The sequence below is a fragment of the Salvelinus alpinus genome, chromosome 30 (assembly GCF_045679555.1).
Source record: "Salvelinus alpinus chromosome 30, SLU_Salpinus.1, whole genome shotgun sequence".
NCBI lineage: Eukaryota > Metazoa > Chordata > Actinopteri > Salmoniformes > Salmonidae > Salvelinus > Salvelinus alpinus.
In genome coordinates, this window is record NC_092115.1 from 18,085,837 (window position 1) to 18,102,249 (window position 16,413).

At 45.1% G+C, this 16,413-nt stretch overlaps 1 protein-coding gene across 1 annotated transcript; it reads left to right on the plus strand.

The window, feature by feature from the left end:
* Positions 1-8,230: 8,230 nt before the first annotated feature.
* Positions 8,231-11,423, plus strand: LOC139560049 (tissue factor-like). The gene is made up of 6 exons (XM_071376540.1): positions 8,231-8,511; positions 9,323-9,437; positions 9,661-9,854; positions 10,069-10,250; positions 10,390-10,558; positions 10,786-11,423. Exons 1-6 carry the CDS (start codon positions 8,439-8,441, stop codon positions 10,935-10,937), a joined length of 885 nt encoding a protein of 294 aa, XP_071232641.1. The 5' UTR covers positions 8,231-8,438; the 3' UTR covers positions 10,938-11,423.
* The last annotated feature ends 4,990 nt before the right edge of the window (positions 11,424-16,413 follow it).

The window sequence follows — 16,413 nt, forward strand, 5'->3', positions numbered from 1 at the left end:
ACCACTGAGGAAGTACAGTTCCCGCTCAGCCCAGTCAAAACTGTTCGCTGCTCTGGCCCCCCAATGGTGGAACAAACTCCCTCACGACGCCAGGACAGCGGAGTCAATCACCACCTTCCGGAGACACCTGAAACCCCACCTCTTTAAGGAATACCTAGGATAGGATAAAGTAATCCTTCTCACCCCCCCCCCCCTTAAAAGATTTAGATGCACTATTGTAAAGTGGCTGTTCCACTGGATGTCATAAGGTGAATGCACCAATTTGTAAGTCGCTCTGGATAAGAGCGTCTGCTAAATGACTTAAATGTAAGTTGTTTTCTCAAACGGGGTAATACTGGGTAGCATGCCTGCAAACAACAGTGTCACGCCCGTTCCCACTCCCCCTCTCTGGCGCTCGACGGCGCCAGGCTCCCCAGCATTACGCACCCCTGCCACATTAGTACGCACACCTGCTGTCACGTTCCTGACCTGTTTTCTGTTGTTTTGTATGTGTGTGATGGTCAGGGCGTGAGTTTTGGGTGGGCATTCTATGTTGTGTGTTTCTATGTTGGTTTAGGGTTGCCTGGTATGGCTCTTAATTAGAGGCAGGTGTTTTGCGTTCCTCTAATTAAGAGTCATATTTAGGTAGGTTGTTTCACTGTGTTCGTTGTGGGTGGTTGTTACCTGTCTCTGTGTTTGTGTTCTGCACCAGATAGGTCTGTATCGGTTTTGCACGTTTGTTATTTTGTAAGTTGTTTGTAGTGTTCACTTGTTCTTATAATTAAACATGTTGAGCACTGGCTACGCTGCATTTTGGTCCTCTCCTTCACCCCAGGAAGAAAACCTTTACAGAACCACCCACCAAACCCGGACCAAGCAGCGTGACAACGGGCAGCAGCAACAGCAGCAGCAGTACAAGGAGGAATGGACATGGGAGGAGATTCTGGACGGAGAAGGACCCTGGGCAGAGCCAGAGGAGTGTCGCCGTCCCAAAGCGGAGCTGGAGGCATCAAAAGCGGAGAGGCGTCATTATGAGGCGCTTGCAAGGCAGAGTGGCTGGAAACCCGAGAGGCTCACCCAAAAATTTCTTGGGGGGGGGATAAAGGGGAGTGTGGCGAAGCCGGGTTGGATACCTGAGCCAACTCCCCGGGCTTACCGTGGAGTGAGAGGGCGTCGTACTGGTCAGACACCGTGTTATGCGGTAAAGCGCACGGTGTCCCCAGTACGCGTGCTTAGCCCAGTGCGGGCTATTCCACCTTGCCGCACTGGGAGGGCTAGGTTGGGCATCGAGCTGGATGTCATGAAGCCGGCCCAACGTATCTGGCCTCCAGTACGTCTCCTCGGGCCGGCGTACATGGCACCAGCCTTACAGGTGGTGTCCCCGGTTCGCCTGCATAGCCCAGTGCGGGTTGTTCCACCTCGCCGCACTGGCAGGGCTACGGGGACCATTCAACCTGGTAAGGTTGGAGAGGCTCGGTGCTCAAGAGCGCGTGTCCTCCTTCACGGTCCGGTATATCCGGCGCCACCTTCCCGCCCCAGTCCAGTACCACCAGTGCCTACACCACGCACCAGGCTTCCAGTGCATCGCCAGAGCCCTGTTCCTCCTCCCCGCACTCGCCCTGCGGTGCGTGCCCTCAGCCCGGTACCTCCAGTTCCGGCACCACGCACTAAGCCATCTGTGCGTCTCCAGAGCCCTGTACGCACTGTTCCTTCTCCCCGCACTCGCCCTGAGGTGCGTGCCCTCAGCCCGGTACCTCCAGTTCCGGTACCACGCACCAGGCCTAGAGTGCGCCACGAGAGTCCAGTGTGCCCTGTTGTTGTTCCCCGCACTAGCCTGAAGGTGCGTGTCCTTAGCCCGGTACCTCCAGTTCCGGTACCACGCACCAGGCCTACAGTGCGTCTCAGCCGGCCAGAGTCTGCCGTCTGCCCAGCGGCGCCTGAACTGCCCGTCTGCCCAGCGGCGCCTGAACTGCCCGTCTGCCCAGCGGCGTCTGAACTGCCCGTCTGCCCTACGCCGTCTGAACTGTCCGTCTGCCATGAGCCTGCAAAGCCGCCCGTCTGCCATGAGCCTGCAAAGCCGCCCGTCTGCCATGAGCCTACAGAGCCGTCCGCCAGACAGGAGCCGCTAGAGCCGTCCGCCAGACAGGAGCCGCTAGAGCCTTCCGCCAGACCGGATCAGCCAGAGCCTTCCGCCAGACCGGATCAGCCAGAGCCTTCCGCCAGACCGGATCAGCCAGAGCCTTCCGCCAGACCGGATCAGCCAGAGCCTTCCGCCAGACCGGATCAGCCAGAGCCTTCCGCCAGACCGGATCAACCAGAGCCTTCCGCCAGACCGGATCAGCCAGAGCCGTCAGCGAGCCATGACCAGCCAGAGCCGTCAGCGAGCCATGACCAGCCAGAGTCCCTCAGCCCGGACCTGCCAGAGTCCCTCAGCCCGGACCTGCCAGAGTCCCTCAGCCCGGACCTGCCAGAGTCCCTCAGCCCGGACCTGCCAGAGTCCCTCAGCCAGGACCTGCCAGAGTCCCTCAGCCAGGACCTGCCAGAGTCCCTCAGCCAGGACCTGCCAGAGTTCCTCAGCCAGGACCTGCCGCCCCTTATCCCGGTGCTGCCCCTTATCCCGGTGCTGCCCCTTCATTTAGGTGGTTTTAGTTGGAGGGTGGTCATTGGGAGGGGGATACAGAAGCGGGGAGTGACTATGGTGGTGTGGGGACAGCGTCCGGAGCCTGAGCCACCACCGTGGTCAGATGCCCACCCAGACCCTCCCCTGGACTTTGTGCTGGTGCGCCCGGCGTTCGCACCTTGAGGGGGGGGTTCTGTCACGTTCCTGACCTGTTTTCTGTTGTTTTGTATGTGTGTGATGGTCAGGGCGTGAGTTTTGGGTGGGCATTCTATGTTGTGTGTTTCTATGTTGGTTTAGGGTTGCCTGGTATGGCTCTTAATTAGAGGCAGGTGTTTTGCGTTCCTCTAATTAAGAGTCATATTTAGGTAGGTTGTTTCACTGTGTTCGTTGTGGGTGGTTGTTACCTGTCTCTGTGTTTGTGTTCTGCACCAGATAGGTCTGTATCGGTTTTGCACGTTTGTTATTTTGTAAGTTGTTTGTAGTGTTCACTTGTTCTTATAATTAAACATGTTGAGCACTGGCTACGCTGCATTTTGGTCCTCTCCTTCACCCCAGGAAGAAAACCTTTACACCTGCTTTCCCCCCGTCACGCGCATCAGCGATTATTGGACTCACCTGGACTCAATCAGCTCTGTCATTTCCTCCCCTATATCTGTCTGGTTCCCCGCTCTGTTCCTGGCTTCAGCATTAATTGTCGTTTGTCGTTGTTTACCCGTGTGCTGACGCTGTACCTGTTTTGTTACCTGTCTGTTCCTGAATAAATGTTGATTCTCCTTACCATCTCCAGCGTCGGTCCTTACAAACAGTCTTAAAACTGCTCTTTAGAAAATTGTATTTAACCTTTATTTAACTAGGCAAGTCAGTTAAGAATAAATTCTTATTTAAGCTAAGCCTAAATCAAATCCTTTATTTATTATCCTTTAATTCCCCTGTGAACTATCACATGGGCCCACACTGGGGCTATCCAGTAAAATTCAACAGTAAAATTCAACAGTGCTCTTTTATGTCCATATACATATTCAACTGGAAACCGCTTTCAGCGAATGGCAGAGGGTTGGAAAAGGTTGTCCGGGGGACAGCTAATCCTGAAGGTCCAGAGGTCTCCAGCTGGAGTCACATGTTTGTTCCCTGCCCACCAGACTACCAGACTATCCTCCATGAGCAACATGTTCTTGGAGATGAGAATGGGAAATCATATGAGTTGATTTTAGAGTAGTGATGTGTTGTAGCCAATTATCATTGTTAAAGTGCTATTAATGTTTTATGACACCTTGACTAACACAAGAAGTGTTTTCATTGAAAAGGATTGTAAATAAGATGTCTATGAGTGTTTTCTTGAAAATAATTTGGATTACCTCTGTGAAGAAAGGTGGCGTTGCAAAGCACATTGTGACGCATTACACAGTTAGATCAGTAATGGAAGTCAAGGACTGAATGTAACCATTACAATACCTATTTCAAAGGTCATTAGTCAAAGGTTAAAGGTCAATAGTATCTCAGACCATATGAACACTTCAATAAAATGGCTGATTGGAGTGGAGTAAATAGAATCATCGAAATGGGTCCTCATCAAGACTGGGCTGATTAGAGTAAAGCGAAATATCTTCATCAGTCTTGCTAATCCTTTTTCAACCCCTGTTTTCCTATAACAGATTATGAAGTCATATTTCATTTGGGAGAGAGGGGCTACCTGGGAAATGAGTTATGGATGGGAAAAAGAAATGGAAACTTCTGACGGACTACTTTTTTTTGTGGGAAGTAGACCCACGAGCCACTACAGCCCCTCATGAGTTCCGTTTTTTTGTGGCCCCCACCCCCATCAAAGTTGCCCATCCCTGGTGTAGGATGATACTGTATTATCAATTATACCACAAATGATAATATATGATGTAATGTCATATTCAACATATTCATGAAATAACAGTGATGGCAGAGGAGACAATACTTTTCCTCAATGCAACAGAGCGTGCATAGCAGAATTGATGGATCATTATACATTTTAACCGGAAGTACAGTAGGCTATGTGTAAGGACAACCACCATTCATTCTCTGAATATGACTTGAGAGATTGATCTGATTGGATATTTTCCAAATCCAAAATTCAAACATACATCAAAAGATATCAAAACCTATTGCTGTGGTTTGGCATATATTTGGAAAGAATAGCCCTATCAATCAAATCAATGGTAGAATATATAAATGGTCTGTAAATTGTGTGACGATGCATGTACACCCGTATCTCACGCTGTCTTTTCACTTAATACTAATTCACCATGCTGAATCTATCCGCTCACTCTCTCATGCACTAAATCACCCGCATTTGGCAATGTACAACTAAATATATCACAGGTTGGGTAACTTGTAGATTTCATTTATTTGTAACATTCTGAATTCATATAGATGTACAGTACTTCAAAAATATTGCTGAAATAGGTCTTGACTGGAGTCCTATTCTTGCCTTCGTAGACAGTTCTTAGAAATGCTCATTATGTCACTGTTTCATGTAACTAATTACAGTGGCAAGAAAAAGTATGTGAACCCTTTGGAATTACCTGGTTTTCTGTATAAATTTGTCATCAAATTTGATCTGATACTCATCTAAGTCACAACAATAGACAAACACAGTCTGCTTAAACTAAACTAATAACACACAAACAATTATACATGTTCATGTGTTTATTGAGCACACCGTGTAAACAATCACATTGCAGGATGGAAAAAGTATGTGAACCCTTGGATTTAATAACTGGTTGACCCTCCTTTGGCAGCAATAACCTCAACGAAACATTTTCTGTAGTTGCGGATCAAACCTGCACAACGGCTGGCTGAGCATGCTGCCCATACAATCTGTCAAGGCATTTACTGTCCGTACATGGTCATCCGGATAGTAAAACTTGACCTGCAGCTTGCCATATATCGTAGCAGCGGCATGAATGGAGAGACATGGACATTTTAGAAATTTGAGTCAATGTAAGATTTTCAATAGTCCTCTTTTGAAACTGTGTTCTTTAAATAACTAGAATGATGAGTTTCAATGTAATAGTACATTTTGTTTTAACTATAAATAACTATTATACAAATACTGTTTTTTTAAGTACTTGCAAAAAGGTTTGTGATAAATTGTGATAAGAAACATTATGATGAAGGGGATAGAATCTATTTCTGACCATACAGTGAACCGAAAGCAATTTGTTGGTTCTGAAATGTTTTGGGAAACCAGATATGCTTGTAAACAGATTAGGATACAGTAGTCTAAGCCCTGAAACCCCAAAGCAGTGACTGAAACACAGAGTTCTCTGATGACTGAATCTGTATCCATTAGGAGAACAAGCTGTGAGTCAGCTAGGCCTCTCTGAAGTGTAGGATTGTTGTGATATTGTGGTTATACAGTGGCAAGAAAAAGTATGTGAACCCTTTGAAATTACCTGGATTTCTGTATAAATTAGTCATACAATTTAATTTGAGTCACAACAATAGACAAACACAGTCTGCTTAAACTAATAACACACAAATTATTGTATTTTTCTTGTCTATGTTGAATACATCATGTAAACATTCACAGTGTAGGTTGGGAAAAGTATGTGAACCCCTAGGCTAATGACTTCTCCAAAAGCTAAGTGGAGTCAGGAGTCAGCTAACCTGGAGTCCAATCAATGAGACGAGTTGAAGATGTTGGTTAGAGCTGCCCTGCCCTATTAAAAAAATTGTCACAAAATTTGAGTTTGCTATTCACAAGAAGCATTGCCTGATGTGAACCATGCCTCGAACAAAAGAGATCTCAGAAGACCTAAGATGAAGAATTGTTGACTTGCATAAAGGTGGAAAGGGTTACAAAAGTATCCCTAAAAGCCTTGATGTTCATCAGTCCACGGTAAGACACATTTTCTATAAATAGAGAAAGTTCAGCACTGTTTCTATTCTCCTTAGGAGTGGCCGTCCTGCAAAGATGACTGCAAGAGCACAGTGTAGAATGCTCAATGTTAAGAAGAATTCTAGAGTGTCAGCTAAAGACTCACAGACATCTCTGGAACATGCTAACATCTCTGTTGATGAGTCTATGATACGTAAAACACTAAACAAGAATGGTGTTCATGGGAGGACAACATGGAAGAAGCCACTGCTGTCCAAAAAAAAACATTGCTGCACGTCTGAAGTTCACAAAAGAGCACCTGGATGTTCCACAGCGCTACTGGCAAAATATTCTGTGGACAGATAAAACTAAAGTTGAGTTGTTTGGAAGGAACACACAACACTGTGTGGCGAAAAAAAGGCACAGCACACCAACATCAAAATCTCATCCTAACTGTAAAGTATGGTGGAGGGAGTATCATGGTTGGGAATGCTTTGCTGCCTAAGAGCCTGGAGAGCTTGCTATTATCAACGGGAAAATGAATTCCCAAGTTTATAAAGACCATTTTCAGGAGAATGTAAGGCTATCTGTCTGCCAATTGAAGCTCAACAGAAGTTGGGTGATACAACGACACAAAACACAGAAGTAAATCAACAACAGAATGGCTTCAATAGAAGAAAATACACCTTCTGGAGTGGCCCAGTCAGAGTCCTGACCTCAACCCGATTGAGATGCTGTGGCATGACCTCAAGAGTGGTTCACACAAGACATCCCAAGAATATTGCTGAACTGAAACAGTTTGTAATTAGGAATGGTTCAAAATTCCTCCTGACTGTTGTGCAGGTCTGATCCGCAACTACAGAAAATGTTTTGTTGAGGTTATTGCTGCCAAAGGAGGGTCAACCAGTTATTAAATCCAAGGGTTCACATACTTTTTCCATCCTGCACTGGGATTGTTTACACGGTGTGCTCATTAAAGACATAAATGTATAATTGTTTGTGTGTTATTAGTTTAGTTTAAGCAGACTGTCAATTGTTGTGACTTAGATGAAGATCAAATTACATTTTATAACCAATTTATACAGAAATCCAGGTAATTTCAAGGGGTTCACATACCTTTTCTTGCCACTGTATAACCACAATATCACAACAATCCTACACTTCAGAGAGGCCTAGCTGACTCACAGCTTGTTCTCCTAATGGATACAGATTCAGTCATCAGAGAAATCTGTGTTTCAGTCACTGCTTTGGGGTTTCAGGGTTTAGACTACTGTATCCTAATCTGTTTACAAGCATATCTGGTTTCCCAAAACATTTCAGAACCAACAAATTGCTTTCGGTTCACTGTATGGTCAGAAATAGATTCTATCCCCTTCATCATAATGTTTCTTATCACAATTTATCACAAACCTTTTTGCAAGTACTTAAAAAAACAGTATTTGTATAATAGTTATTTATAGTTAAAACAAAATGTACTATTACATTGAAACTCATCATTCTAGTTATTTAAAGAACACAGTTTCAAAAGATGACTATTGAAAATCTTACATTGACTCAAATTTCTAAAATGTCCATGTCTCTCCATTCATGCCGCTGCTACGATATATGGCAAGCTGCAGGTCAAGTTTTACTATCCGGATGACCATGTACGGACAGTAAATGCCTTGACAGATTGTATGGGCAGCATGCTCAGCCAGTGACAAACCAACGATGTGTATGAACCATTGGACAAAACCCCCTGATCGAGGAGAGTTGTAAGGGAGGTGGAGCTATTGTTGAATGAGTCGTAAAATTCCGACCGCTCGCAATTTAAATGTGGTAGGCTATAAGAACGAGGCACCAGCAGCACTGTGAGCAATTATCTAACAAACTTTGAAGTGTTATTTTTAGACGAACACTAGCATCACTGACTCAAGGGAGGACAATCAGCATTCATTATTCGTTTTCGATAGTAAGAGGCTACTGCTACTGCCTGTAACATTTTGGATTATGATGGATGTAAGGACTTCCGTTCACTTTGGAGTGTCACTCTTATCGGTACTTTTCACGATTGGAGCATCTGGTACGTTTTACTTATGGCTTTTTATGAGTTTCATCTCAAACATTTAGCTTTTTTTTTAAATCCAAGGCTGCCTAAATAGGCAGAGATTAACATTTTCAGCTGATTCTACATAAACATTTATGTTTATTCCAATGGCACCGTTTTTGCACTCCACATTGTAATATGCACAATTACTTAGCCCTGATGCTCAGTGGGAAATATGCGAGATATGTGCATTCAAATCGATATGTAGGCTATAGATCCTATTTAATTTATAGGCTATACTTTGTGGATATCTTGATTCTTGCTTTTTTATCAGGTTACAGTATCTGAGTTGTGCAGATACAGAGGTGCAATACTCTGGAATTCTTATCTTCACATTTTACAAAACATCAACATCCCTAAATAACTTCAAGGGAAGACTGGTGAACCAAACTACTCAGTAATCTCCTCCATATAACCTAACTCTCACACACTGACATGCACACACACAGTTCAACAAAACACTTTTTTTTGTGTGATTACTGATCAATTAATTTATAATTAGTTGGTTTTGTTATGTTTTAACAAACCTTTTTTAATTTTTGTACTTATGTTGTGGTGTGGTTTTCATATAAGCCCTTGGGTCTTCTAACCACACCTGCACACTGTTTTTTTTCTGTTGGTTTGTTTTAATCTGTTTTTACATTTACATTTTACATTTAAGTCATTTAGCAGACGCTCTTATCCAGAGCGACTTACAAATTAATTTTTTTTTCTATCAATTGTTTTCTTTGGTGCAAATACATTTTACTAAATAACTAATCATGCCTTGTTTCTCCTGGGTTAACAGGTGAGGATTATTTCCCCGAGGCGCAGAATGTTAAATGGGTGTCCAATAACTTCAAGACTATTCTAACATGGGGCCCTGAACCTACCAACTACACATACACCGTTGAATTTTCTGAGTAAGTAGCCTACATCATGTCTCTGCAGACTGTCTGCTCTGTTCTGTTCATCATTACATCATCGTTGAAAAAAACACCCTTTCTGTACAAGCACAAATTGACCACTTTTATTGATGAATACCTTCCTTCATGTCAGCAGAATTAACTTAAAACTGAGTGTACAAACTGTACCTATCACAGTTCAAAGACTGTCTGATGTGGGACTGCTGTGTTGTGTGTTCAGGGTCGGCAAGGATAGATGGAGGAACCCCTACTGCATTCGGAGCTCGGGGACAGAGTGTGACCTCACCAACGAGCTGCGGAACCTGGAGGAGCCCTACTCTGCCGACGTCCTATCAGAACCCCTGCCTGGCGTGAACTCTGACCTTGTAGAGTTCCCCTACACCCGGGCCGAGAGGTTCTGCCCTTACAAAGACAGTGAGTGTTATTAGCTACATTATTATTACAGTAATAAATAGATTATTGTATTTACGCTCACACAGTAACAACCTGAGCCATTAAGCACCTTGTTATTGCATTGAAAAATAATGCAGTTATAGCATTAATTTATAATATTAAAATGTTTATTTCACTGGAAATTCCCCAAATAAATTATGTCTGTGGTGCCTAACTTGTCTGGTTCTCCTTTTAGCTCAAATAGGAGCACCCAGATTCAACATCAAGCAGAGCGAACACAAGACCAAGATGACACTCCACATACAGGACCCTCTCACTCCCATCTACAAAGATGACCAGCTGTTGACTATCAGAGACATCTTTAAGAATGACCTGAAGTACAACGTCGTATACAACAAAGCCGGGAGCACAGGAAAGGTGAGTTGAACAGTCACAGTCAATAGATTGTAAATGCATCGCTTATGATTCTATACCTGTTGATTCCCACCAATGACACAACACAAACAGTGTGCGACTTGAGATAATATTGTATCTAACTCTAAACCTCTGTCCACAGAAAGAGACAATGTCAGACCTGAGAGATGTTGAGCTGACCAACCTGGATAAAGGAGAGAGCTACTGCTTCATGGTGGCAGCCTATATCCCTTCTCGCTCTGTGGAGAAGAGACTTGGAGATTGGAGCAAGCCGCAGTGCTCACCCAGAGAGAGCAAGACCATCTTTGAGGGTAAGTGACCCCACAATGCAAAGCACCTGGTATGTTGGAGTTGAGATGGAAGGAATTTAAGGGGAAATTCAGTGTACTCAAATGTGTAGTGGATGGAGTAACTACAACAAATCTAGTCTATAAAGATAAACTGTCATTTGGGCAATATCCCTTTTTACTATAGACTACAATGTGTAGCAACTTCAAGAACTTCAATTCAATGAAGTATTCTTTCTCACTTCTCTCAGAATTCCCCTTTGGTGTGATCGCAGGTGCCATCGGCATCATGCTGGCAATGCTCATCATCCTCATCACTCTAACCGTGGTGTGCTGCAAACGCTCATGCTGCAAAAACAATACAACTGTGGACAAGGAGAACCTGCAGTTGAGTCCAGTGTAAAGGTTTGTGTATGTATAGAGTATGTGTGTCTTATAAATAATGGTACTTCACTAAATCAACCCTTTCAGAGGGAGGGAGCTGAGCTCCCAATATTTTAGCCCAAATGTGTCTTAACACTGGAAATGCATCAGGTCTGTGCCTCATTATTAGCTGGTTCTTTTAAGTGGGTAGATCATTTTTTACACTACTTATTTGTTTAATAATGTTGAACAAGTAAATTAGATGAATCCTTGAGAAATACATATTTTTGCCACTATGTAGAAAAAAACATTTACTTACTTGGCCACTTATTTATTTCAATCAATGTTTTTTTTTGTTAAATATTTATTTTTGTATGTCTAATATGTTGATGTATAGTTCATGTTGAATGGGATTTGTCCATATTGTGTGCTGTTGGAACATGGATTTGGTACTTTTGGATGTGATCACTGTGGTGCATTGTGGTACTTTTTAAATTTTGTTTTACAATTAAATGTATTGATATGAGTCAATTCTCATTTGTCTTTTATCTAAAACTATCCCCGTGGAGGAATTTTGACTTACAGCGCCATCTAATGTCATCTTTGTATTACATTTGCCTTAAAATGATCTTACTTAAATCATGTTTGAAACTGATGAGACAAGGGGAAAGCCTTTTCATAGAGTGATTGATTGTAGCTTAATGCCTGCTTATCAGTTTATGACCCAGTAGACCATGGGAATACCCTGGCAGAGGGGTGAACCCACAGTCACATTGGCAACATGGTGCCAGAGACCTCTGAGACATGCCCTGGAGCAGGTCCAAGTAATGGGTGCAGCTCAATAATAAAAATTGACTGCCTCTTCTTCATCTGAATGGACTTAAATGCCACTGTAACCTATTTCTAGTTCCGATATTTTTCTTGCACCGTGTTGGGCTAACATGCTTTACTTCCGGCGCCGAAAAGAGATGGCCGCCTCGCTTCGCGTTCCTTGGAAAATATGCAGTTTTTTGTTTTTTTATGTGTTATTTCTTACATCGGTACCCCAGGTAATCTTAGGTTTCATTACATACAGTCGGGAGGAACTACTGAATATACGATTAACGTCAACTCATCATCGTTCCTACCAGGAATATGACTTTCCCGAAACGGATCCAATGTTTTGCCTTCCACCCAATACAATGGATCTGATCCCAGCCGGCGACCCTGTGCGACGCCGAAAAAGGGGCAAACGAGGCGGTCTCGTGGTCAGGCTTCGGAGACGGGCACATCGCGCTCCACTCCCTAGCATACTACTCGCCAATGTCCAGTCTCTTGACAATAAGGTTGATGAAATCCGAGCACGGGTAGCATTCCAGAGAGACATCAGGGATTGCAACGTGCTCTGCTTCACGGAAACATGGCTAACTCAAGGGACGCTAACGGAGTCGGTGCAGCCAGCTGGTTTCTTCATGCATCGCGCCGACAGAAACAAACATCTTTCCGGTAAGAAGAGGGGCGGGGGGGTATGCCTTATGATTAACGAGAAGTGGTGTGATCATCATAACAACACACAGGAACTCAAGTCATTCTGTTCACCTGATCTAGAACTCCTCACAATCAAATGTCGACCGCATTATCTACCAAGGGAATTCTCTTCAATCATAATCACAGCCGTATATATTCCCCCCCAAGCAGACACATCGATGGCCCTGAACAAACTTTATCTGACTCTTTGTAAACTGGAAACCACACACCCTGAGGCTGCATTCATCGTAGCTGGGGATTTTAACAAGGCTAATCTAAAAACAAAACTCCCTAAATTCTATCAACATATCGATTGTGCTACCAGGGCTGGAAAAACCCTAGATCATTGTTATACTAATTTCCGCGACGCATATAAGGCCCTCCCCCGCCCCCCTTTCGGAAAAGCTGACCACGACTCCATTTTGTTGATTCCAGCCTACAAACAGAAACTCAAACAACAAGCTCCCGCGCTCAGGTCTGTTCAACGCTGGTCCGACCAATCTGAATCCACGCTTCAAGACTGCTTCGATCACGCGGATTGGAATATGTTCCGCATCGCGTCCAACAACAATATTGACGAATATGCTGATTCGGTGAGCGAGTTCATTAGGAAGTGCATTGACGATGTCGTACCCACAGCAACGATAAAAACATTCCCAAACCAGAAACCGTGGATTGACGGCAGCATTCGCGTGAAACTGAAAGCGCGAACCACTGCTTTTAACCAGGGCAAGGTGACCGGAAGCATGACCGAATACAAACAGTGTAGCTATTCTCTCCGCAAGGCAATCAAACAGGCTAAGTCCCAGTACAGAGACAAAATCGAGTCGCAATTCAACAGCTCAGACACAAGAGGTATGTGGCAGGGTCTACAGTCAATCACGGATTACAAAAAGAAAACCAGCCCCGTCGCGGACCAGGATGTCTTGCTCCCAGACAGGCTAAACAACTTTTTTGCCCGCTTTGAGGACAATACAGTGCCACTGACACGGCCCCCTACCAAAACCTGCGGGCTCTCCTTCACTGCAGCCGAGGTGAGTAAAACATTTAAACGTGTTAACCCTCGCAAGGCTGCAGGCCCAGACGGCATTCCCAGCCGCGTCCTCAGAGCATGCGCAGACCAGCTGGCTGGTGTGTTTACGGACATATTCAATCAATCCTTATCCCAGTCTGCTGTTCCCACATGCTTCAAGAGGGCCACCATTGTTCCTGTTCCCAAGAAAGCTAAGGTAACTGAGCTAAACGACTACCGCCCCGTAGCACTCACTTCCGTCATCATGAAGTGCTTTGAGAGACTAGTCAAGGACCATATCACCTCCACCCTACCGGACACCCTAGACCCACTCCAATTTGCTTACCGACCCAATAGGTCCACAGACGACGCAATCGCAACCACACTGCACACTGCCCTAACCCATCTGGACAAGAGGAATACCCATGTGAGAATGCTGTTCATCGATTACAGCTCAGCATTTAACACCATAGTACCCTCCAAACTCGTCATCAAGCTCGAGACCCTGGGTCTCGACCCCGCCCTGTGCAACTGGGTCCTGGACTTCCTGACGGGCCGCCCCCAGGTGGTGAGGGTAGGTAACAACATCTCCACCCCGCTGATCCTCAACACTGGGGCCCCACAAGGGTGCGTTCTGAGCCCTCTCCTGTACTCCCTGTTCACCCACGACTGCGTGGCCATGCACGCCTCCAACTCAATCATCAAGTTTGCGGATGACACTACAGTGGTAGGCTTGATTACCAACAACGACGAGACGGCCTACAGGGAGGAGGTGAGGGCCCTCGGAGTGTGGTGTCAGGAAAATAACCTCACACTCAACGTCAACAAAACAAAGGAGATGATTGTGGACTTCAGGAAACAGCAGAGGGAGCACCCCCCTATCCACATCGACGGGTCAGTAGTGGAGAAGGTGGAAAGTTTTAAGTTCCTCGGTGTACACATCACGGACAAACTGAATTGGTCCACCCACACAGACAGCGTTGTGAAGAAGGCGCAGCAGCCGGCAGGAGGCTGAAGAAATTCGGCTTGTCACCAAAAGCACTCACAAACTTCTACAGATGCACAATCGAGAGCATCCTGTCGGGCTGTATCACCGCCTGGTACGGCAACTGCTCCGCCCACAACCGTAAGGCTCTCCAGAGGGTAGTGAGGTCTGCAGAACGCATCACCAGGGGCAAACTACCTGCCCTCCAGGACACCTACACCACCCGATGTCACAGGAAGGCCATAAAGATCATCAAGGACAACAACCACCCAAGCCACTGCCTGTTCACCCCGCTATCATCCAGAAGGCGAGGTCAGTACAGGTGCATCAAAGCAGGGACCGAGAGACTGAAAAACAGCTTCTATCTCAAGGCCATCAGACTGTTAAACAGCCACCACTAACATTTAGCGGCCGCTGCCAACATACTGACTCAACTCCAGCCACTTTAAAAATGGGAATTGATGGAAATTATGTAAAAATGTACCACTAGCCACTTTAAACAATGCCACTTAATATAATGTTTACATACCCTACATTACCCATCTCATATGTATATACTGTACTCTATATCATCTACTGCATCTTGCCATCTTTATGTAATACATGTACCACTAGCCACTTTAAACTATGCCACTTTATGTTTACATACCCTACAGTACTCATCTCATATGTACAGTGGGGAGAACAAGTATTTGATACACTGCCGATTTTGCAGGTTTTCCTACTTACAAAGCATGTAGAGGTCTGTCATTTTTATCATAGGTACACTTCAACTGTGAGAGACGGAATCTAAAACAAAAATCCAGAAAATCACATTGTATGATTTTTAAATAATTAATTTGCATTTTATTGCATGACATAAGTATTTGATCACTTACCAACCAGTAAGAATTCTGGCTCTCACAGACCTGTTAGTTTTTCTTTAAGAAGCACTCCTGTTCTCCACTCATTACCTGTATTAACTGCACCTGTTTGAACTCGTTACCTGTATAAAAGACACCTGTCCACACACAATCAAACAGATTCCAACCTCTCCACAATGGCCAAGACCAGAGAGCTGTGTAAGGACATCAGGGATAAAATTGTAGACCTGCACAAGGCTGGGATGGGCTATAGGACAATAGGCAAGCAGCTTGGTGAGAAGGAAACAACTGTTGGCGCAATTATTAGAAAATGGAAGAAGTTCAAGATGACGGTCAATCACCCTCGGTCTGGGGCTCCATGCAAGATTTCACCTCGTGGGGCATCAATGATCATGAGGAAGGTGAGGGATCAGCCCAGAACTACACGGCAGGACCTGGTCAATGACCTGAAGAGAGCTGGGACCACAGTCTCAAAGAAAACCATTAGTAACACACTACGCCGTCATGGATTAAAATCCTGCAGCGCACGCAAGGTCCCCCTGCTTAAGCCAGTGCATGTCCAGGCCTGTCTGAAGTTTGCCAATGACCATCTGGATGATCCAGAGGAGGAATGGGAGAAGGTCATGTGGTCTGATGAGACAAAAATAGAGCTTTTTGGTCTAACTCCACTCGCCGTGTTTGGAGGAAGAAGAAGTATGAGTACAACCCCAAGAACACCATCCCAACCGTGAAGCATGGAGGTGGAAACATCATTCTTTGGGGATGCTTTTCTGCAAAGGGGACAGGACGACTGCACCGTATTGAGGGGAGGATGGATGGGGCCATGTATCGCGAGATCTTGGCCAACAACCTCCTTCCCTCAGTAAGAGCATTGAAGATGGGTCGTGGCTGGGTCTTCCAGCATGACAACGACACAAAGCACACAGCCATGGCAACTAAGGAGTGGCTCCGTAAGAAGCATCTCAAGGTCCTGGAGTGGCCTAGCCAGTCTCCAGACCTGAACCCAATAGAAAATCTTTGGAGGGAGCTGAAAGTCCGTATTGCCCAGCGACAGCCCCGAAACCTGAAGGATCTGGAGAAGATTTGTAGGGAGGAGTGGGACAAAATCCCTGCTGCAGTGTGTGCAAACCTGGTCAAGAACTACAGGAAA